General features: G+C 40.3%; 2 protein-coding genes across 3 annotated transcripts in view; one reads left to right on the forward strand and one right to left on the reverse strand.

Moving 5' to 3' along the window:
* LOC137171503 (vinculin) overlaps positions 1-5,125 on the reverse strand; it is a 30,034-nt gene extending 24,909 nt beyond the window's left edge. For both annotated transcript variants that reach the window (XM_067575459.1, XM_067575458.1), the window contains exon 1: positions 4,758-5,125. In XM_067575459.1, the coding sequence (XP_067431560.1) occupies positions 4,758-4,925 (168 nt within the window). In that variant the 5' untranslated portion in view covers positions 4,926-5,125. The remainder of the gene's footprint in view (positions 1-4,757) is intronic.
* Positions 5,126-14,694: 9,569 nt separating this feature from the next.
* Positions 14,695-19,711, forward strand: LOC137172390 (C1q-related factor-like). The gene is made up of 2 exons (XM_067576789.1): positions 14,695-15,493; positions 18,559-19,711. The coding sequence occupies exons 1-2, from the start codon at positions 14,846-14,848 to the stop codon at positions 18,736-18,738; spliced, it is 828 nt and encodes a 275-aa protein (XP_067432890.1). The 5' UTR covers positions 14,695-14,845; the 3' UTR covers positions 18,739-19,711.
* The last annotated feature ends 4,456 nt before the right edge of the window (positions 19,712-24,167 follow it).

The raw sequence follows: 24,167 nt of genomic DNA on the forward strand, positions 1-24,167 counted from the left end.
CACAAGGCATTTTTGACACACACTTTTTGGATGAGCGATGAATACATCATCTCTCAAATTGTTCCACTATTTACCCGCAAGTTCACTGAGTGCAGTTTGACACGACCTGCTGAAAAAGACATTCACAAACTTCAAGCTGCATTATGGGTGAAAAACAAATTATCACAGATACAGAAGAAGCTGACATGAACTGTCTGAGCAGTTTTTTTCCCCCCTGGGGCACCTTGTTAGTATTTTCTTATTCAATGCCTCAGTAAAGTTGCTCATTCAAAGCATCAACTCAACCCCCCTCTGAGCAGGGATGCATTCCTGCTTGCTGGGAATTCTTCACATTCCTCACATTCATCTTTAATTGAGGTCTGGTTCATTGTCTCAATCAGAAAACACTGCAGTCAAAGATGCTGAGCACTAGTGAAGGTTTCCAGTTAGACATATTTGACTCACACTGTTTTGTGATCTTGCTACTCTTAAAATACTGGGTCTGTTTACGTAGGCTGCACTTTTATCTCCAAATGAGATTAGGCCCTTTCACATAAATAATTTAAAGGTCTGAAGATTTACCACAGGGAGCGCAGCACGGAAGCATTCAGCCATATCTCCTCAGACAGGCTTAAGCATCCAAGAGCATTCCTGAAAGCTCATCTTTGTTTTTTTTTTCTTTGCCTAGCAATGGAAAGCAACCCGACACAATCATCAGAATATGTAATTTGAAAAAGCACAATCATTTGTAGCCCACTTTCAGTCAGACTTGATAAACTGTTTAAGCTTCTGGCCCGAAGAAAACAAACGAAGGAGGAAATGTGTGCAACATGTGGTTTTCTGGGCAACACAGAGCAATGAGCTAAATGGCTCTCTCTGACACAGCCCCGCCCTGAGAATGTCTCAAGAAATGCAATTAGACAGCTTCATTGTTTTCCTTTCCAAGGATGGTCCTCGACAGTAATTTACTCTCCAGTTAGGTGTTTAGATGTTAGACTCATTTATACTGACTGACTTAAAACAGGTGCAACAATAGACAATGCTACAAAATCATAGTAAACAATGAAATGTGTGAGCCAAAATGGCAAAACCTAGAAAGTGGAGTGAGTTTAAAAACCATTCCTGTTTCCTGAGAATACCCAATGATCATCTGTTACAAAGAAGTCTAAGATAAGCGCCACACACTGTGTTTGATTCTTCTTTTGAGCTTTGCAAATGTATGACTCACGGGACTGGTGGGACTGAAACCAGAAGAAAAATTACATCTGATCCTTAACTTCAATGAAATCATAACACTGTCCATGTTGTAATGTTGCTATGGCAACTGGAAATAATTACAGACTTGTGCGTTCATTTATGCCACTGTTGGAAACATCTGATCGCAATTCAGAATGTCCAGAGCGCCTGAATCATCTCACTCCAAGCTAGTTGAGCTTGCACAGAACATTTTCATATGTCAGGACATGCTGACCAGCATGTTAAATTAATCAGCAACAATTAATCAGCAACCAATCAGAAACAATGTACTGTTTCTATATTTTAAGCTGCATTAATTGCTTTTTTTAGCCATTTTGGAGCAATATAACTTTAGAACAAGCTGAAAGACATGCAGCTCTGACATGATTTTCTTACAATGTCATATCTATAATGTGTTAGCTAACAATTAGCTTTTTGCACATTCAGCAGGCACAAAGCAACATCAATATTTATTTGGTGTCATGAGTCCACCTGATGAATGCAAGTCCAATGTTAACTGTCTTTGTAGTTCTGGTTTGGTCTCAAACAACTCCTGAGAAAAAAATTTGCCTTCTAAATGTTTTGCTTTCCTCACCAGCTGATTGCTGGTACTGGTCAGGAAGCACGTATAAGAGCTGAAGAAAGTTGCCTAACATTAATTAGATTGGTGGAACTGAACAACACAGTCAATGTGCTATAATACCCCAATTAAGCTCAAAGAGGCGAAAACGTTTTGTAAGAGCAGCTGAGTTGGCAGATAATTCTCTATTGGTTCATCACTGCAAGCAACACATTTGAATTCATTGATAGTCTAAAAAGCAATATTGCAACATTTTGATGTTTTACTCTGCATACATTAACTCTTACACAATACTTAAACTATACTTTATCAAACAACACTTAAACACAGCCAACAATATAATTCCATTGAAGGACAGACTAGTACATGCATCTACAGTATAATGACCTTTTACAAAACTGTTCAATTTTAAATGTAGATTTCTTCACAATTAGTGGTAATAATGGCAAGGAATTATTACCATAGGTTCAAGACGGTCAAAGGTTTTCACTACATGTAACCAAAGCAGTTTGTCACAGTATCTATGAACTAGCATCCAAGGTATTATTGTATCTTCAAAAAAACAATGAGGTCACTGCAGTATGATTTGGTTGAGAGGGCCTTCTGTCAACGTATGACACGAAAAATAAACACACCACCCTCTCTAAACACTCACTCTCTATTATGCCCCACAGAGGAAGGGAGTCTGGTTGTTGTAGACATCAGCTAAATAATGCACACAATGAGGTACAGACCTGTGGTTTGGGAGTGGGCATTGAGAAAAAACAAAGGAATAGAATGAACTGAAGTGGCTTGAAATGGACCATAAAATCTACTAAATAAATTGAGGGCGCATGGTAAGCAATCCCCTAAACGAAGCATTCCTTTTCTAAAAGGAGACGCCAGAGCAATTGTCCAAATTTATCTCAACAACTACCAGAGACTCTGTGCTTAACCAGGCTGACAGAGAAGAACAACACACAGGCAGTCTTCCTTAATATAGCCTTTATCTCTTCTTTTCTTAAATAGCTACACTATCTGACATGCCTCTCTCATATCCTCATTTCCTTTAAAAGAAGCTTGACATATATTGGTTTGTGTTTGAGGCCAAAATATGAGGAAACAATACTCCCTTCAATAGTGTCATGATAGCTACGATGTCTGAAGAACACCATTATGGTTAGGTCGTTTTAGATTCTAAATATACTTGAAACCAAAGCTACATCTGGTACAGGGGGTGTATGTAATTTAATGTGTTCAAAAGACAGACTGGAAATGCATAATTAATGGCCTCAAATACACTTTAATTGCTCTGCGTAGGTTGAGGAACATCGTGGGCACCAAGAAGATATGACAATGTATAAGCACTTGTCATATTTTAGTTGAAGTGAGTCAAAATTACAGCTATTGTACCTCTGCCAAGGAGGTATATTTTAGTTCAGTTTGTTTGTTAGTTGGTAGGTTCTTTCAAAATCTTCTCCACAACATGGCTACATCCGGTGGAAAGTTAGGCTATATGGTTAAAGAATAAATGATTATGTTTTAGGTACAGGTGCATCAAAATGATTTTTTTAATATGTCTTGAAATACTGCCCTTAGTTTAATGAAAAAACCTGGCACATTTCCCATGATCACTATGGCCATTTTGATGCAAATTCTGTCTTTAGCCAGAATTTTTGACCAATTTTCAATCAGATTCAGTGACTCTGGGGAGTGAACTATGGAAAAAAGACAACAATTTATGTGAGGATAGGATGGCCCTACAGACAGACCTTCAATATTCACTATTTGCTACAAATGTCTGCTATCACAGCTATAAAACTGTAAGACCGGTTTTATAATGAGGTCACAACTTTTGTTAACAGCTATCAAAATACAGTATATGATAAGAACTTTTGCGGAGGCATAGAGCAAGCAATAGACCTTTTTCCACAGAAGTCATCTTGACTTGTCATAGCAGGAAAACCACAAGTTGAACTGATAACGTTATCGATGGCTCAGTTCCACTGAAGTGTCCGAGGAAGCCATACTGGTGAACCATCATGCACTACACCAGGGTCATGAATTTGGGAAACTAAATGGGTTTCAGTCATAATTAATATATTAGTTACACCTGTGCTTTTCCTGCTTTGACATGCCACGATGTCTAAATAGTGAACGAGGTCTATATGGCTGAGATTCCTTATCAGGTCAAACAATCTGATGAGTCAGAGAATGCAGGGTAACACCACATTCAAATGCAAAAAGAATTTCAACATAAGGGGGTGAAGTCTTTCAAGAAATTTGATGAAGCTTCCTAATTTGTGTGTCTTACTTTATTGCAATTCATCACATTAGCAGAGCATTGACAGCTAACTGCTGAAAAATAGCTCATCAATGACGAATAATTCAAACTGTCCCATGCAGTAATATAAGTTAGTCTATATAGGAGGTATTTAGAAGTTTTGGTTGCAAATGAAATGCAGTGCAATGAACTGTTCCACCCCTCTGTATGGGTCAGTGAGCTGATGTCCCTGAAATCAAACCAATCTATATTAGAGGTTCATTCATATTCTAATCCATAGAAATGCTGACAGACAACCAGTGGAGCCGGTCTTTCAAATGAACTGGATTGAATGAAAAAGTATTTCCTTTAGCCTCAGTACCTGGCACACACACAGCGGCAGTGCCGACGTCAAGATATGGCAGTCAGCGACAGAGGAGGCAGGGCATATTTTCAAGGGGAAAAGGGCGTCACTGCCCTTTGCCCCGAGGCAAACAACTTCAAGAAACTTGGATAGCATGTATACATCTTCCCTGCCATTAAACAAGTAAAACAGAGCTACATTCATATAACAGTAAGTGTTGTGTGTAGACGTTCAAGTAAGTTAATACGAGAGTGGACGGTGTGGGACAAAGAGCGACAGGTAGCGTACGACACCCGCCGAGTTTAGCCAGACTTTGCCAGACAAAATGTTAAAAAAATGGGATGAAAGTTACTCACTCGAACAAGGTTGCTAACAGCCGCCTGTACAGCAGCCACCGGCGCCGTCAGATCTGGGATAGCTTTTCCGTCAACTTCACCTTCTTCGTGCATTATCACCAGATGGGATATCTGCTGAGCCACCGGCTCCAGGATACTTTCTATCGTCTTCGTGTGAAAAACCGGCATGGTGGCAACTTTTCACTACTATCCAAGAGAAAAACGAGTATATCTCCTACCACCTAAGGCAGTTTTCTCCCGAACTCCTGCTAAAATCACCTAAAACAGTCCCGCTAGCTTCTTTCCTCCCACAGTTTGACCCTCCTGTGTGAAGACTACAACTACTCCCGTGAAACCATCAGCGTGAAAAAGTCCAGGACAGAGAGTGAGCGCCAGCAACCTCAACGTCAAAGAACGTTCTCCGCCCTCTGACCAATCACCGAGCTATAAGGCAAGTTCCCCGGCCTCTGATTGGTCGATCGGGGTGCCACTCAGTATCAGCGCCTCCCGCTTCCACACTGGCGAGTTTGCTAGAGATCCGAGTGCTCCCTAAATTACGTAATAGATTCTCATGCCCTAAAAAGGGAAATATGTGTCTACTGTTTGTGAGGAGTAGATTCCAGCCGCTGTAAATTTACTGGTCAGACAAGCTCAGCTTTTGGCATTTCCAGCACAGAAACTGGAGCTGTGACTGATGGTTGATCAGACTGTAGACCTCTCTCAAAACAAACAGTATACAACAGGATATTCCTAAATAAATAGTAAATTGATCATCCCAAATATATCTATAAAAGAAGATCATTAAATATCCTTTTATGGATATTTTTGTTATCAACTAATTACAGAGTGCTGTCACAATCTATGATAACATATATCTCAAGATGCATTAAAATTATAAAAATTGCGGTGTCAAAATTGATCACAACTCTAAACTCCATATTTATAGAAAGTATTTTTCTAATAAGGAGGATGCGCCATGAGACATTCCAGCATTGTGAACGCCTTGTGGTGTCACTTTGCCAGTTTCAAACTAAGAGACTAAATTCCTCAGTCACTTATTATAGGTCACACCAGCCACACACATTTGTTTACAAACCAGGGACAGAGCTTTGTCAAGATTGGCCCGGGGCAGCATGGTACATTTTTTCAATTCCTTCTCCATCCCCAACCTCACATCCTGAAATAACAATATTTGAGGATTGAAAACCAACTGTCAAGTAAACCAGCTAAGGAATTCCCACAGAATCCCAAGAGGGGCTGCGAGGCAGCGGTCCATTGCCTAAAAAGGAAGAGTCCAAAAAGAAAGAATCAAGGAAGTTACTCTGTTTGAACTCTTGAGTAAACACACAAGGGATTGACCTATTTTCATTTTATGTAAGAGGTTGTTATATCAAATGTCAATGAAGGATAATCACAAAGAGCTCAGGAGTTCTATTTTCATTAGGATGAGTTATCGCTACTACGCACACCTCATTTCATTCACCCAACTATTTCATTAAGTAAATATGGCTACAAAGGCTAAACTAGAGAGCAAGATGTACTTATCACTTCAACCATGTACTGTTTTTACTTTTACACTACATATAACATAATAGAAAATTAGTCAACAGGCACAAGCAGCCAATATACATTATTTCACTCTGCATCTCCCAAAAGTCCAAGAGTCCATCCTGAATATCAAAGATGGCCTCTTGTTTCCTCATCTCTCCAGCTATTAACAAGGCCATCCTGTGTGTCCGTGCTGGAATGTGAGCAGGGCTGATCAAGATGGGTGGTCTACACCTTCCCCTACTGTAGACCTGATAAGACGATCTGATGGGTTGCTGCTGCTACATGAAGGTAGGATAATGTCCTGACATTGCAGAGAAAGAAGTGTGTGTAATCATGACCATAAATCGTGAATTTGTAGTGCACAAAACATATTGAGATACATCAGACGTCTCCTTTATAGGATTCTTTATGGGTGCTAAAAATGTCACAACCATTATACCATCATCATACATGTTTGATGTAATTATTCCTTGATAATAGGTAATATTCCCAGAGTTTTTAATGTGGAGTTCTTCATCCTGGGCCTAGTTGTTGCTGCTTGGCTACTTTTCTTTATTCTATCAGTTTAAGAGTGAACAGTGGGTGCCATCCTCTGGTTGAAAGAAGTAAATGCAGTCAGTTAAGTGGAGTGAAAGCACAGAAAACATTTTAAAGCTCCACTTTATGTGAACAAAACATTTCAGTAAATTAATTTGCGGTTTCAGGTTAGGGTCACTTTTCCGTGTGTGGGAAGTTGTGAGAAATTGCAGCTTGGAGGGTAAATCAGCATGCAATTACACAGAGGGCAGAAATAGCTGTTTACACTATTTTCTGTGAAATATTCAAGAGTTCAAGAGAGTTGCACTTGTGGCCAAACTCCAATCTGTGACACTACAGCAGGTGTTTTGCCTTTCAGTAGGTCAAGGACACTTGTTGTGGCATCACTGATTGGAATACAGCCAGTATAACAGCATCTCTGAACTGCTCTTAGAGGTGTGCAATATACATGACTTTAAGGTACCAGTAAGACTTTTTTATTATCCTAGAGATGACCTGCTATGGCGAGATAACATTTTTTCTCATGACACAGTCCTTAAAACATAAAATCCAGCTGCTGCGTCTTTGATTTCATTAGACATTATAATTTCATTACAAGAAGACAATGCAACCCTGTCTCCTCCAAACGTGTGTATGTTTTATTAAGTTTAGTAAGTAATTTCCTTAATATATATGATTATGGAAAATATGATACGGAAATATGATAGCCAATTCCAATTCATAAAGTGTGACATTACTATACCAAAGAACAAGACTTTTACATCGGAGGCTGGGATATGAGTCCTATGATCCATATTGAGAGGTTGTTGTCTTGGCTAAATACTGGAAAAGCCAACACTAAGTTGAAGCATGAAGGCTGTGGTGATGAGCTGTGCTTTGTGCACCCACCCAACTACATCTCTATGTTTTTTTCACCATTGTATAATGTTGCATTACCTCCTGTTTCGGAACCAAATGCCAATCAGCCAATATGTTATCTGTTCATCATTATGTTTTTTCCAAAACATATTAGCAAATACAAATCTAACCTATCCCTATAAGTGAATTTGTACAATTTCAAAGCCAACAAATTAAATTAACTCTGAAAAGCTCTTTAAAAGAAGAGAAACAGTCAAAAGTATCTGACAGTGTTAGGAGTTTTGTGGACTCAGTGTCTCAGTGACATGGCCATGACAGCAGGACTTGGTGACTCAGTGAGTGTGTTCAAGGATATTTCCAGTTTACAACATGGATCGTGTTTTGTAGGTTTGGATTCTATCAGTTATGATGACACCAAAGTAATTGCTGAGATCTGGGGGATGTTGCGACACTGCTAAAATAAAATCCAACAGGGCAAGAAATTTGAAAGTGGTCCTGCATTAGATCAATAAAGATGTTAGTAGAAAATGTAGTGTTTGTTATGTGGAAGATGAAGATAAGGAGCATTACTATTATTATTTTATCTATTTATTTTTATATTATTGTTAGTATTTCCTTAACTGTGTTCAATTTATTCAGCACTGGAAAACATTAACTTACTTGAAAATAGTGAGTTTGAATGAAAATGTCCTTTCTTTTGGTTGCAAAACAAGTCTGCAAATGTGAACTTGATTAAATGCCAGACGTGGTGCAAGCTGTTAAACTGTCTGGCAAGTTACATCCAGCTTTTTGTCAGATATTGTGAGCAAGAAAATATTAACAAGTTTATTTTTATCTACTCTCCAATAAGAGCAGATGATGCTCTTATTGTGAGTGTTGATTTGTGATTTGTTGATTTAATTTTCCTGGGATCAGATCACTGCTAACCATACTAGCTGTCTGAGGCTAATGTGTTGCTAATACAACATTCTAAGGTGACGGTTAATTTGTTATTGGGATAAACTGTTATATATGTTTACTAGAATTACTGTGCTGTACCTCCGATGGAGACTTAATGTTGATGTTTCACTGGTGCTACTTTGTATCTTCCTGGCATGAGGGACAATGTCACTAATTTGACATTTTCAGAGTTGCTTCCAGTAAAAACCTCAAAGGCCAACTGCTGTTTTCAACCTTAATTGAAAGTGTGTTTAGCTTGTTGCATCTACATCTACACACAAAGTGAGGGCAGAAGAATGAGAGCAAGAGACTGGGTGTGGCCACATTTGTGGTCTTGAGCACTGAAGTGCACGTCTACGCAATGCCAGGTAGTAGGCAAGTGTTACCCACATCTGAAATATGGGCCTACCAACACACATAACCCACACCTAATACCATTTTGAAGTGATATTCAGAGCCAAGTGAGCAGAGTGTAAGTCTACAGACAAGAAGAAGTTAACGTTTATGACATGTTGGATTCAGCATGAATATTAATGTTAATATCCAAACACTAGGTTATGGCAGGACCTCAACAGTCATGTATTATTAACTGTTTTTCTTGATGAGAGTTAAGAATATCGCATGACACTGTCAAGATAAATATCCCATTTATCCAAGATTTTGAGAAATATGCCCAGTTTTTTATTTTTTATTTTCATTGGACCGTGATTATAATACTGTTTGGTTGATCCTATTCCTACTTCAGCAAATCAGCTTAGCTTGATTTGGCTATGGACAGTTGGCTATACTGTATGTATCTGCGTCAGTGACTGAATGTCCTTATTAATCAAGAGTGTCCCAGTGAGCTCTGATAAATCTCCACACTCTTGTGATCTTAATGGCCACTTGGACCCTGTGGCAGCTACCAGAAATATGTCACACAAGTAGGTACTTGACTACTTGCAAAGTAGTGTGTAGCAAGTGTATTTAAAATGTGTATGTTAAAAGGCCACATGAGGGCACTAAGGCCTGCAAACAGAGAGGTCTGTGTGCAGTACTAAAGAGAGAAGCCTGACATACTGTATGTACCATTTTAGATGCTGGTACAATTTCTTTAAGCTTTGAAATTTACAGTTGTTTTTTTTTAAAGTATGTGAGAATGTGTCTTATGCTAATAAATGTTTTGACTTGTGTTTGATTCTCTGAGATGATGGAGGGTCTCAGCAGGGGCATGCAGTGTAATGCCTGGTGTGGTTACTCAATCACCATATTTTTGTTTGTTTTATTAGGTTTTTAATCCTTCAACAGTTTTGTAGCGCAATTGTTAGTTTTGGTCTCTCTTATCTGACCCATGTGTTTGTAACAATAATATTGTCATATTTTATTTGTGATATATTTGGGCAAATTTGTATGTACAGTTTTATGTTTGTAATATTTCTGATAGTAGAAGATGAAAAAAGATTAAAGACCTTTTCCATCACACTGAATATGTGGTCACCTCTCTGATTTAGTGTATTGTGTCATCAATTGGAGAGACTCAGCAAGAAAGCCCTGCTCGAGGTGTCTGACTCACTACCATTGTCGTGTCCTGTGATAACAGCAGCATTAAAATTTGGAGAGGACTCAACAAAACTACTCTCTGATCTTACTGTTCTCATGAAATCTTAATATCACTGGATGACTCTGACATTTTTCAGGCATACTATAGCCACGTGCATGTAGCTGACTTCAGTGTGACGTGGTTTGTTTCATGGTTACATCTGTTGGTTGGATGTTAGGTGGGTAGTTATTTTCTGGGATGATGCGCATAGTTTTCTGGGCATAGTTGACAAATGAACAGATTGCAATGTAAATAAAAAACATATGATCATGTTCAGTGCTTCATTGAGGCTATTTCTCACCTTTATGGAAACAAACATTAAGCTTCGAGGTGCTGTTGTTTTGACTCATTTGGATCAAATGAAAAAATTCTAGATGTCTTGGGCTTGAGTAAAGGGGTTTCCCCCCTGTGCACGACATATTGAAGCATGGCACCAATAGCCCCACCTTGTGGCCATTAATGAAACACCACCATACTGCTTATTTAGTGCCATACTGTAGGTCTTAAATGCAATATTCCATGGCAACCAAATTCAATATAGTTGTACAGATGGGGACGCTGCACAAGTCTGTAGCATTTGATACAGTTTCACCTGTAGGTGGCGCTACAAGATTTAAAAATTTGCTGCTGGAGCAGCAGCTCTCTACAACTATAGAGAGTTGGCACATGTCTGCCTGGACAGTGGAGTATGATTTTTCACCCATCTTCATCCAGCAAATCAATAGGTCAATTCCTCTTTGCTTTGCTTCGTAGCAGAGGAAAAATACATTACATTTCCAATCGATTTGAATTGTGCTATATGCACTTCTGTCATGACATGATTTGGCACCATGCCATCTGTTCACAACACCAAACAAAATAAGCTATTTTATTAGTATATATTCTTTGAGACTCTTTCTGACTTATTAACCGATTATTATTTTTCGTAGAGTGAATTTTAATTCAATTAAATGCAAAAATTAAGTTTTGAAAATCAAAGTCCTGCTAACTAGCTTTATCTATACTGTTGCTAAAATACTGTCTAATTTCAGTGCCAAGTCAACATTTCTGAGAGTGTACAGTGTCCATCCTCCTGAGGGACTGCTCACCCAGGAGGAACCCCAGGATGCAGCAGCTGGCTGTGGCTGGCCTTGGGCCTCCACTCTCTCTGGGGAATGCCAGAAAAGCAGCACTCGCTGTGTCTGGTCCTGTTTTTTTTTCCACTGGTGGAACAGTGTCCATCCTCCTGGGCTACTGCTTCCCCAGGGGAAACCCAGAAGGCAGCAGTTTGCTGCAGCTGGTCTGGACTGCACCTGGTTGGCCCCCTGTATTACCCATCCAGTAATACACCCCCTTTACCCATTTTCACCATTTTTCCGGTAATCTATTTTTCGGGAAATGACCCTCCCTCCCTTACCCTTTTTGCCCATTTTTCGGGTAATACCCCATTTTACCCATTTTTGAGGTAATACCCTCACCCCCCTTTAAAAATGACTAGGAGACTAGACTAAGAGACTAGGGCTGCAACTAATGTTATTGTCATTATCGATTCATCTGCCAATTATTTTCTCAATTAATCCTTTAGTCTATAAAATGTTAGATAATAGTGAAAAATGCCTGTTGTAATTTTCCATAGCCCACAATGATGACTTTAAATGTCTTGTTTTGTCCGGAAAAACCCAAAGATAATCACGTTAGAATTATATGAAAAAAAGAAAAGCAGCAAATCTTTGCATGTGAGAAGCTGGACCTAAGAAACATATTACATTTTTGCTTAAAAAAATGACTAAAATTATATATCAGTTATCAAAGCAGTTGCTCACTTGCTGTTTGATCATTGTTAATTGTTGCACTAATTGAGACAGATACAAAACCTAGCAATCCATCTGATATGCATCAGCGACTAATACTGTTTCTCATGCATGTTGAACTCACAAAATTTCATGGTGCAGACTTATCTTATTGTTGTGGTGAGTGTAGCAGCAGATAAACATTCCATCAGGAGCTCAGCAGCTTTTGTGTAACTATGATCGATATGATGTTATAGACCATGAGACCCTTTGAATTTTTAAGAGTTTTTGCCATACTTTTTATATGTGGTATCTTTTTAATGAACATCTTGGGGTGTTTTTAGGCTTTTGTGGGCGATGTTGCAAATCAATAAGCAGAGCTTCTTCCAGGCAATATTGGTTTTTCATATGATTTTTGCATCAGTGTGAATGTGAAGAACACACTCCTGTCTGATTATTTTATCCATAACAGTTTCTCAATAAGATTTTTCAGAAACTATATTATATCACAATATATCAATATCACAAGCTATGTCATGCAGCCAATGTTATATAAAAATAATTATGTGTATGGACTGTATGGATTAACAGCATTAATGTTTCCATCCATGGGACCCCCAAAACAAAAGCAATAACCTAAGGCAAAATGTATGTAATGTAATGTAAGAAATCTATAATAATACCAATGCAAATTTTGCACATAGGTGGATGACAGCAGCATAAGAGGATAAATTAACAACCGACAGATGCCATGACATGGTCACAAGCAGATCAGCAGGAAAGCTAAAACAGCCAGCAGTCTTGGCAGCCACATAACTCATGTGGACAAAGCAGAGCCAAGACAAGGTCTCACAATATTCACATTAGCTCAAGCAGCAAAGACTGAAATTGGCTGGTGAGGTGAAGCAGTGGTCCCCAGCAACTCAGGGAGGGGGGGGGGAATAAGACCCTTTAGGAAATGTGTCTTGGTCCGAAGCTCTAGGCATCAGGAGAGGAAAACTGAATTTATTTTCAGCAGGTAGCAAGGTACATCCAATAATCCCGACACAAAGTCACCCTACAGGAACATGATTTAACTATTGTGTTGGCAGGCTAGCTTACTTATGAAATGTTACGAGGTCAGCAGCGGTAGCATGTAGTGAGGAGAGTAACAAGTGTTATAGCAGTTGGCTGCAGTTGGCAGGGCACTGAACATTATTGCTGAAGGTGCATTTGGTATAGCTATGTTATGGAGCCCAGAGTGTGTATTTTAGGAGCAATGGGCCTTTGGAGCAGTGGGCGTTTGTTTTCGGGATAACAGGCTGTCGGACTAATGGGCTTTCGGAGCAATGGGACACTTTTCGAGCAATTGGGGTTTCGGAATAATGGGCCTTCAGACCAGTGGGCAAACCTCCACTATCATGGCTTATTCTGACACTTAACTCTCCTGTTCATATCAGCTCTACAGGATGTTTTTGTGTCTTTAAGCTAATTGTTCTGGCTTTATAGCCTGCAAAAAGCTACCTGCCAAGCACCAAATGGCAGGTAGCAGGTAAAGGGACAGATATTTCCCTTGGGATTTAGTGAAGACCAAAAACAGAACCAAAAGCACACTGAATATTGGACAGATAGACACAAACATGACTCCAAATGAATGCTAATGTTGCTCTGTGAGTGCTGGATATGTAAATAGGCAAGTGTTTGCTAACAGGTTCATGTGTCAAGTCTATAGAGTGGTAATATATCAATGTTGTGTTTACATCCTGTGTTCTGTTGCCTCCAGGTGGTCCAAAAAAAAAAGGACTCAATTAATGCTGCTCGAAAAGGAAGAGAGTAAGTATAATTATATATGTCTGTGTTTTTGTTGCTATGACGAGTCAAAATGCTGTTTGCTATCAGTTGTCACAAAACAGTACTTGACTGACAAATTCTGAACTGCCCCTTTAAAAGTTTGGTGATTTTATGAAGGTCACAGCTTGACTGACCACAGATGCCTGGAATCAATCCAGTATACAAAAGCTCCCGCTATACGCACACACATACACACACACACACACACACACAAGATAAGGAAAAAAATATACACTTTCTGACCTTGATAAAATGCAGTGGAGCGAGTTTCACATTAAGCTAAGAAAATGGTATCTGGCTAAATCTATATTGAAACCTGGCCGCTATTAGATGTCTCCAATACAGCCCCCTGCTCCTCAAAATAAAATATATTTTAATATATAGTATAAGTCTAGTATAAATCAATGCCGACTGTTTAATATTAATTGAAAAAAATATATACCTGGTACAAAGTGCAGCTTTCCTAAACATTTGCCCTGATAAAGATCTACGCAAACTTCGCTCAAACCATTTTCTCCATCTTTATCTTCATTATCTGATGAAGAGGAGTTAATTATAATCTTATTCCCTACTCTCTAAACACAGTCATTTTCTCTGTCTTCCCTGGCTCTTCACATCTGCCAGCAGGAAAGTGCCCTCCTCAGCCCTGACTCAGATGGTTTGTGTGTGTATGTTGCTCACTCTCTCCTCCCCTTGCTTCTTTTCTTTTTTTTCCCACTCAAGCTGTCTTACTCTCTCCCTCCTCCTCTCCTCTTACTCTCCCTCCTCACTCTCTCAATCTCTCTCTCCTTTTGATCACTTTGGTCTCTTGCTCCACTCCCTCTCCCTTACTCCTACACGGCTCTGTCACTCACTCACACACTCATACCAGCGCTCCCAGGGCACCTTCTTCACCATCGGAGATCCTCATCACGGCTGCGTTGTGCCAGGTGGGCGCACTCCCTGCAGTCACCATTTCCACCCCGGAGAGTTCCACGCTGGCAGCGCAGCCCCTTCCCCGGCTGAGCATCGGGCGGAAGACCCTGGTGGCAGCTGCTGTGGGGGTCATGCTGGTCCTGGTTTTGGTGGTCCTCATCCCTGTGCTGGTCAGCTCCGTTGGCTCAGGTGGCATAGATGACAGCGGGAGCCACTATGAGATGCTGGGTACCTGCCGCATGGTTTGTGACCCCTTCCCCAGCACGGGCACAACGGGCACAGGTGTGCACGCGGGCACAGATACAGCAACCACAGGCCTACAGGTGGACAACGAGGCAGATCTGAGTGATCACAGCATCGGCCCACCACTGCCTACTTACAGTGCTCATGGCCCACAAGGGAAACCAGGACGTCCGGGCAAGCCTGGACCCCCAGGACCCCCTGGAGAGCCAGGTCCACCAGGACCTAAAGGACCACCAGGAGATGGTGTGGACATAGTACGGACTGGGATACTAGGTTTAGGGGGTAAGGGGGCAGTTAGCACCACCACCTACAACACCACGCCTCGGGTGGCATTTTACGCAGGACTACGAAACCCTCAAGAAGGTTACGACATTCTGCGCTTTGATGACGTGGTGACTAACATTGGTGGTAACTATGAGGGCGCAACGGGCAAGTTCACCTGTAAGATCCCTGGCACCTACTTTTTCATCTACAATGTGCTGATGAGGGGAGGAGATGGCACCAGCATGTGGGCTGACCTGATCAAGAATGGTCTGGTGGGTGACACTAAACTCTTCTGACACCTTTTCACTTACTTATTTAATGTTGAATTTAACAAATAGCAAAATCCCGATTTCCGAAAATACAAATAGTTGAAAATGATCAATTTTCTGACATTATGAGTTATGAACCCTGAATCATACACTGGGATGAACCGACATCAACATGCTCAGGGAACAGTGTAACCAGTGTACAGGCAGTCTAAATTGAGTAGTCATGCATTCATGTGTATGGTGATTTTAGGTCTGACTTGGTCTGGTGTTAGAGTTCAGTATAATGACAATGCACAGTGGCATGCTGCCAGATTGTGTATCTGTGCATATTACACATGATGTACACGTTGAAGTGAGTGGAAGGAGTGGAGCGCTATCTCAACTCTGCACACATCAAAACACAGCCTGGGGTAGTGGCTAGTTCAAAGCTGGTGCCCTTTGAAATACAACAAGCTTCATGGAACTATGATGTGCTAGTATGCGTTATCAGATTGCCTGTCAGGCTCAATATCGAATCATGATATTTGCCACATTCATGGATAATTTTGTAATGTCTTTAAAGCCTTGGGTGATGACACTGATCATACATCATGTATATGTGAGCTTCTCCCTGCAAACACCTCGGCCAGGCTGCAACAGGCTGTACAGAGGGTCAACACAATAAAACAAACACCTGTAGATTAACATTCAATCAAATGCAATAACTGTGCCAGAAAAGCTAAATTAAAGTGTATAATAAAGCTTATAGTGATCAGTTTTTATGTAGACTGTTTCAGACAGGTGTTATTTTTGAGGCAATAGTTTAAAGTGTTGTCTTGATGGATTGCATTGCAAGATATGGCACATGGGATGTACTTTCATTTTTTACAGCGTGTGTTATTTTTTAATTTTTAAGATTATTTTTTGACATCTTTGCCTTTATTGGACAGTGAAGAGGCAGACAGGAAACAAGTGGAGAGAGAGATGGGTGTGATATGCAACAAGGGTCTCTGGCTGGAATCGAACCAGGATGTTGCAGTTATGTGGCATGCACAGTAACCGTTCGGGTATCGGGGTGCTCCTAATGTGTGATATTTTTTCCCTAAGGAGCAAAATACCTTACACTGCAGTCCAGGACATCACCGTGTTCCTAAAAAAACACCAGAGTGGAATCCACATTTTTTCAAAAATCTCCACAAAAATATACCTTATTCACAAATGTATTAGTTATTGCAGGGCTATCATATCAATGGCACTAAACTGTATAATGTAGGTATTCATATTATGCTCTACCCCTATTGTAAATTTAAGCTTGATGGATTTTCATGAATAAGGGTTACAGACAAAAAGGGCACCCTCATCCTTTCCCACTTCTCATACTGATGTTTGCATACTACATCATATCAAATAACATATAAGCAAACACTATATGTGAAAGATAATAGTAAAGAAATACCAAAAGTATGCTCTAACACACACACATTTCACTCCTCACCAAAAACAATTAAATCTTCCACATAGATTTTTAAAAATGCATAACCTAAGTATTAGATTTACAGTCCATTAAACTTGCTTGTGAAAGACAAAGAGATAAATATACTCATTGGAGACACAGTGTGTAAAAAATTGTAGCTAGATGTTTTAATCATGATGATTCACCTGTTGGCGTTCCATCCTGTGCACTCCAGTTTAATGATCGCCAATTAAGAATGAAACATTTATATAAACATAGCTTCAGGCAAACACGCAAATCAACTATAACTGTTGAGTAAATCACCTACTTAATAATAAACTACTGACAGTATATTTATTTCATTCACACGCATACTGTGCAAAACAAGGAAGGGAATAAAAATGGAGAAATGCTGCCAACAATGAGACGATGAGATGATAATTAATTGGAACGGAAGCTTGGCAGGCCTTCTTATATTAATATTATAAGAATAAAAGCAACAGCAACAGCAACAACAACATTATTAGTCATTATTAAGATAATAATCATTCAAACTGATAATTGATTTGGGCCACTTTAGCCACTATATTACATGCTCTCAATTAAAAAGTTAGATATTTATGACATAAAGGAGGATAGCGTATTACTGTAAATGAAATTGTCAGACAGTGTTTTTATGTCATGCTGCTGCAGAAGATGGACGAGGAGAGGAGAGGGAGTTTAGGCTGCATTGCCCTCATGTCTCAGAAATCCATCATCATGCTGTCATTCATGGCTCAGCCTCTCCTCTCAGACCCTGCGGCCCCCTTGACATACACTATTGTAATCTACTAATTAGAACTCAGTGTTCCTATTTTGGTTCTAACTTAGTTTGGAACTTGTCGCCACAATCTGGTTGGAGCAGGGATTACACTTTTATTGTTGATCTGAAGTTGCAGCGTAACAGCAAACCTGGCAAGTCCAGATCTTTACTGACATGCTAAAGCTTACAGAGGATATATCCTTTATTGGCTAACTGTCCAAGCAGAGCAACTTCTCCGGTTCAGTTTTTTTTTTTTTTTGCACAAGTCTGGAAAGGGATTTTGACTTCATGCTCCAGATCTAACACCCTCATTTTATGCATCATTAGCCTGTTTTGATACTTACATTCGGGAAACGCAGGATTTTCAGTGCTCCACCCTGAGAAAGGTTGATGTAAGTGTGGAACATGAGGCAAAGGGAGAGCATGCACCGCCATCCTTCCTCAGAGGCAGACTCACTCAAGCTTGACCCTTTCAGTTGAGTCATAAGAGAAAAACAGGATATTCACCACAGGGGACTCACTTGTCAAACAGTGTCAAACTTTAGTCCACACTTTTTTGCAAATATTCTCATATATCATACCTCACTCATTTACTGTTTGTTGGCATCAAATTAAGCATTTGTTTCAATATCATCCACTTCTATGATGTCATCTTGGTATTATCCTTTATGCCTCATTAATAATAATGTATAATAAGTAATACCTGTATTTTTTGACAATGAGTGGATGCTTCTTGTTAATATCCGTTACGTAATGAATTATAACAATTCTTCACTCTACCATTTACATTTATTCACTCTCTCTCTTCTTGTCTGTGTGCATGTCATATTTCAGGTCAGGGCCAGCGCCATTGCCCAAGACCAGGACCAGAGTTATGATTACGCCAGCAACAGTGTCATCCTTCATTTGGATGCAGGTGATGAGGTTTTCATAAAACTGGATGGGGGCAAGGCTCACGGGGGCAACAGCAACAAATATAGCACCTTCTCAGGGTTCATCCTCTATGCCGACTGAAGACTGGACAGGACGTGGGCTCAACGGTGAAAGGTCACAGCCAGAAGACATTCACTTCCTGACTTTCACTAGTGAGGTTAATGTTGCTCATAGCCACTGATCCACAGTCAGATGGTTTTGACACACCACCGTTGTTTAAGGTCGGCATGAATACAGTGATTAAGGCTGTGGATCTGTGGTTATGGTAACTATCGGTAACCTCCTCATCCATACGTTCCATTGTATTCAGGGTGCCTATGCCGCTATTCTGACGGACACGAGCCACGTAACAATGACACTCACTGCCGTGTGTCATGCCGAGGTGCAGTGACAATTCTGACAGTGCAGATGCCTCACCATCATTTTTGAGCTGTCATTTCAAATTCAAGTCTGGAAATCCAACAGTTGTGGCGACTGCAGTGTTTGTTAACGTGCTGTTTAGATTTATGTTCAGATTATGTTTTCTCATCCTATATGATAAGATGTTGTCTTTCCATGACTGAGGAGATATATTTTGTCACAAGAAATTTGTCAAATATTTGACGCCAGAAATTAGATTATGACTGAACGGCAGATATTCTCCCAAAATGTATTGTGTCTCAGTGTGATCATTTGGGAAATCTTGTCATATTATTCCATTATACTGTATTTGGCATATTGTTAGTGTATAAACTGTAAATTTGATATTGAATCTTGTCTGAACACAGTCAAAGTAGTGTCAGCATTGCACATACATCCTATTGTGTGTCTATTAAAAAATATATCTGTGAGATAGTTGTACAATTATATCATGTAATGGTTAGTGTGCTCATTTGTAAACATTTATTTATTTTATTCATGCATGCAACACCTGTTAAAATCAACGAGCCCTCCAAATGTATGTTTCCAAAAATGAGAGCTGATAAAGAAAAATATAGTGATTTTAAACAAAAATTGTTATTGTGGGCTTAAGGAACATCTATCTATTGCTGTTGCTTTAACTTTTGTTTGTGAATGTCCATGACTTTTCATTAAAAAACAGTTTTTTGCATTTCCTCACACATTATCTCGTTAATGTCACCACCTCATCTACTCTGTGATCAGTTGTTTTGATCTCTCATTTTCCAGTGGAACCAGCCTTTAGTCCTGCAAATGTTACACTCTCATGAGAGCCACGCCAGCACAGCAAGAGGCAATCAACGCAGAGATGATCACTGGGGGAAAGGAAGAGAAATCACAGCTGTGTTAAATGCCAAATGAAGCAGGGGATGATTGTGTTTCACAATCAAAGGAAAGATGTGTGTTTTCAACTAATGAGTGTGGAGACGTTGAGATATGGCAGGAGAAAGTCAGGAGACGGGTGTTAGAACATATCATGACAAAGCTTAGATCAGTGTAAGAACGTAATCCAGGGCAAATTAGGCTCCGCTGTGACTGCGACACAAGTGTCAGAGACAAGAAAATAGCTTTCGGGCCTGAACTGTAAAAACCAATATATTTCTCTGTTTTCTTAAGAGCTTACTTTGATATTATGAAATTCTTTGGACATAATTTGCCTTTGACATGGGCCACTGAGGCTCCATGACGCTTGAAACACCAAGTTAAGAGTTCAAGAACAAAAGTTTTGAGGGTGTCAAGAAATGTAACTGTGGAAACCAAGTCAAAAATTTCACATTTACTCATTTATTGAAGCTAATAAAATCGAATGTCAGCACAGTGTTACCTCCCATCAAAATGCCATTTGAAGTTCAATTAAATTCAGCATTTTGTTGTGAGCTGTAAATTAGTATAACAGTTGATTAAAATGAGGGAAAGAGACTAAGAATGCCACACTGTGCAGTGTCAGAGCATCCGGTTTGTTTAACTGCTCAATGTGGTAAGGGCCAGGAAGCCTTCTGGTCTAAACTTAAGCTTGTCTTAAGACAGCAGAAATCCTCCAGACACAATTAAGACCGAGGGTCCATGCCTAAGCAGAGGTCACCCAAGCCATGGGGCAGCTGAGCACTAGCACAGACTGTTTTCTCCTTGCAGGATGTATGAGCACATCGTCAAATTAGAGACTTCATGTCACAATGTCAAAGACAAACGCCCCCGGTCGGCGAGAAACTGCTTTCATTGTGGAAACCATTGGAACTGAACGTTGCCCGAGAGTCTGCAACATCTGTACTTTCCCTGAATTTCCCGGGGAGAAACTAAAACGCACCAAAACCACTCTTATGTAAACACGAGACCACAAAGATTAAGTCACAAGTCCATCGGCCTTAACCGTGTCAATATCTATGAGTGAAAAGAGTGACATGAAAATGCACCTAAATCCATTGGTAGGCTGTTTATTTGTGCTTGTTGTTCCTGCCCTATTTCCCAGAACATAATGTACTTTACTTTTGCTATCATGGTAGCACTCATTATTGTGTCATAGTGCATAGATAAAAATGAATCTCTGTTTTCAAGCTACTTATCCAGGTCAGAGTCGCATTGGCAATAGGGGTAAGCCAAAAACCATCTGTGGAAACCTTTGTCTAAAATGTAGAGAAATTCTCTTGGCAGGCACCGTCTTTGCCTCATCCGGTGAAACTGGGTGATCCTCACTCTATATTGTGCCTGTATAAGCGAAAGAAATCCCTCCTCAGGGGCGTTTGGTTTTGATGGTAACTTTGGCTGAACAACCTGCCCAGCAGGACACTCCAGGGCTGTTTATTTATGATGAAACAGCATCTGGACTGTACACAACACTTGAACCTTTGACTCACATTTCATCTCACATCTCACATGTCCCTCCCGACTTAAAGCAGGTCCAGGGTTTGAACATAACTGTTCTAAGCTGCTTTTTGTTGACGTAAGCTGCATCTCTTGGACTTGGCTTTGGGGATATTCTCAGATTTTCTACTGTACCCCTTTTCATCATGTATAAGTAGAGGGATTTGAAAGATTATGTCTCTGCGGCAGACTTGTTTTAATTTGGTAATCTTCAGTATATGCAAACGTAACCGAAGGAAATTTTGATTCATTCACTCCCGCCCACTCACTATCAGTAAACTGAGATGGCTTTAGTTTGACATTTGCAGGGGCCAATTGGTGAGGCGTGAGGCTTATCAGGCTACTGCAGAGTGCTCGTGTATGCGTTTGGGTCCATGTGTATGAGTGTCTGGGTCACTGTACGGGTCAATGTGCATGTGTGTGTGTGTGTGTGTCCCTGCATGTGTCTTTAGTCTCTATGAGACAGGAGAATGGTAGGGTTGGGAAAAGAAGCTACCTCCTCTGAAATGTCTGAAGTGACATTAATGATAGTGTTGGTGTTGTTAACTTGAGCATCCCCTCTTAACTCACCAGGGGGGATCTAAATTAGAAGTAGATGCTTTAACTGTTGAGCTAAATTGCCTTTCATTCTCACATACACTTCCTCCCACCAAATGTACAGCCACTTGCCCACACTTGTGTGAGTGTGCACCCGAGAAGATGTTTTCTCACATTTTGACACAAAGACTATAAAAATCACTACTTGGTTGCACAAATTGTCAAAGACGGGTGACAAATTAAAGGAAAAACTGGTACAGGTCTGAATGCTTAACCCCTACAGGGAGGGGATCTGGTGGCTCTGTTATGCTGTGGGGGACATTTTGCTGGCATGGTTTAGGTCCACTTGTCCCCTTAGAGGGAAGGGTCATGGCAAATCAATACAAAGTTGTTTGATTGATCACCTTTAATCTATGATGAAACATTTCTATCACCATTGTGTTTAGCGTGTTTGCATGATAACATTTTGTGATTAGAACTAAGCATAAAGTACAGCTGAAGCTGACTGGAATATTATAGTAATGCAGGTATTTGGTCAGCAACAAAAGTATTGGAAAAGTAAGATGAATCACCAAATTATTACAATTCATCCCCTAGGCAACATGGATATCTGTACCAAGTTTCATGGCAACCCATTGAAAAAGTTGTCAAGACATTTCACTAAAAGCCAAAAATGTCAACCTGCTAGTAGAGCTGGAAATAAACTCAGGGGGGTCATCAAAGCCAGTAGGCTTCATTATGAGGGGACCATCGATGTCTGTACAGAATTTCCAGGCAATCCATCCAAAGTGGTGGACCGACCGACAGACCAACACTGCCATCCATAGAGCCATGCTGCTATCTCTGCAAAAAAACAGTGTCTCTGCAACACTGGCTGGCTGTCAATAACTACTGACACTGGGCAGGATCTTGCCAGCTGCTCTGCCATCCTTTTCAACCCTGTTATCTCAAGGGTCACCACAAGCCTGTGTATATCACCTTGGAGACTAAAAATAAACAGTAAGTGTTATGTGTACACTAGCTGAACTAATCCTTCAGGCTATAATCTGAAGTACAGCATACGTCTAGTACCTCTGTGAAATGTAAACTGACTATAATATAATGAAGAGTTTCAAAGATGTCAAAGTCATTATTTTTGCACGGTTGCATGTTTATACATCACTGTAAAGGTAGCTTAACAGATGCAATGTTCCTTTTATACAACATCACACCAACAATCCTGTCATGCCTGCAAAGGTGGACTCGGTTATGTCCCCCAGCACATTCCCCAGTGCTTCTTGTGTCTCCCACTCCCGTGTTTCCAGTGCTCCCCTGTCTGTCTCTTCCTGTCTGTGTCTGTGTGTTGGCGTGGGCGTTGCTTTTCTCTACTCACTCTCCCTGGTCACCTGCACACTTGGCTTCTATCAGCTCATCAACCCGCAACATATCAACCCTGGTTCTTCACACATTCTTCATCAGATCGTTGTTTCAGCTACTGTGGTAGACTCATGTTCTTGGACCACTTACTCCTTGTGATTTCCTTGAGAAGTTGTTGTGTCTGTGTTTTTGTATGCTGACACTCACTGTTTTTTCTCTGTGACCTAGGACCACTGCGTTCCCATCTGCTTTCCTGCCTGTCTAACCTGCCTGCTTGCCAACTTCCATCCTCACCTCTTCTTCACTCCAGCCAGCCATGCTCTCACCCTCGCCTCACTCCGGTGCCTTCCATTACCTTTCATCCCCTCCTGCAAATCTTCCAACTGTTGCAATAAATCCCATTCCTTTTAAAGGACCAGTGTATGTAGGATTTAGTGATATCTAGTGGTGGGGTCACAGATTGCAATCCCTTGCCTTCACCCCTTCTAAAAAACTCTTGATCAGCGTTTGGATGTGATAAAAAAAAAAACCTCTGAGGAGTCGGCTGTTCAGTTTTTCTGTTAAGTACATTTTGTTTTAATTAGCATTAGCATTAGCATTAGCATTATCACAGTTTACCATAGACTGTAAATGCACACTGCTATCCAAGCTAGCATCTAGCGTTAGGGTCAGCTCCATCCTCTTGTCCAAATATGGTCACTTCTGGTTCCAAAAATCCAAGCTGGCGATGGTCAAATCCAAGATGGTGATGGTCAAATTGCTAAACTCATAAAAAACATGAAAGGCAGTTTGTCCATTCTGGGCTACTGTAGAAACATGGC

The sequence above is a fragment of the Thunnus thynnus genome, chromosome 20 (assembly GCF_963924715.1).
Source record: "Thunnus thynnus chromosome 20, fThuThy2.1, whole genome shotgun sequence".
Taxonomy (NCBI): Eukaryota; Metazoa; Chordata; class Actinopteri; order Scombriformes; family Scombridae; genus Thunnus; species Thunnus thynnus.

Bases quoted from the DNA above. Each gene is read 5' to 3' on its own strand.
- LOC137172390 (XM_067576789.1), top strand. From the start codon at position 14,846: ATGCTGGTCCTGGTTTTGGTGGTCCTCATCCCTGTGCTGGTCAGCTCC. The intron at 15,494-18,558 runs GTGGGTGACACT...GTCATATTTCAG, and splicing joins ACCTGATCAAGAATGGTCTG to GTCAGGGCCAGCGCCATTGC.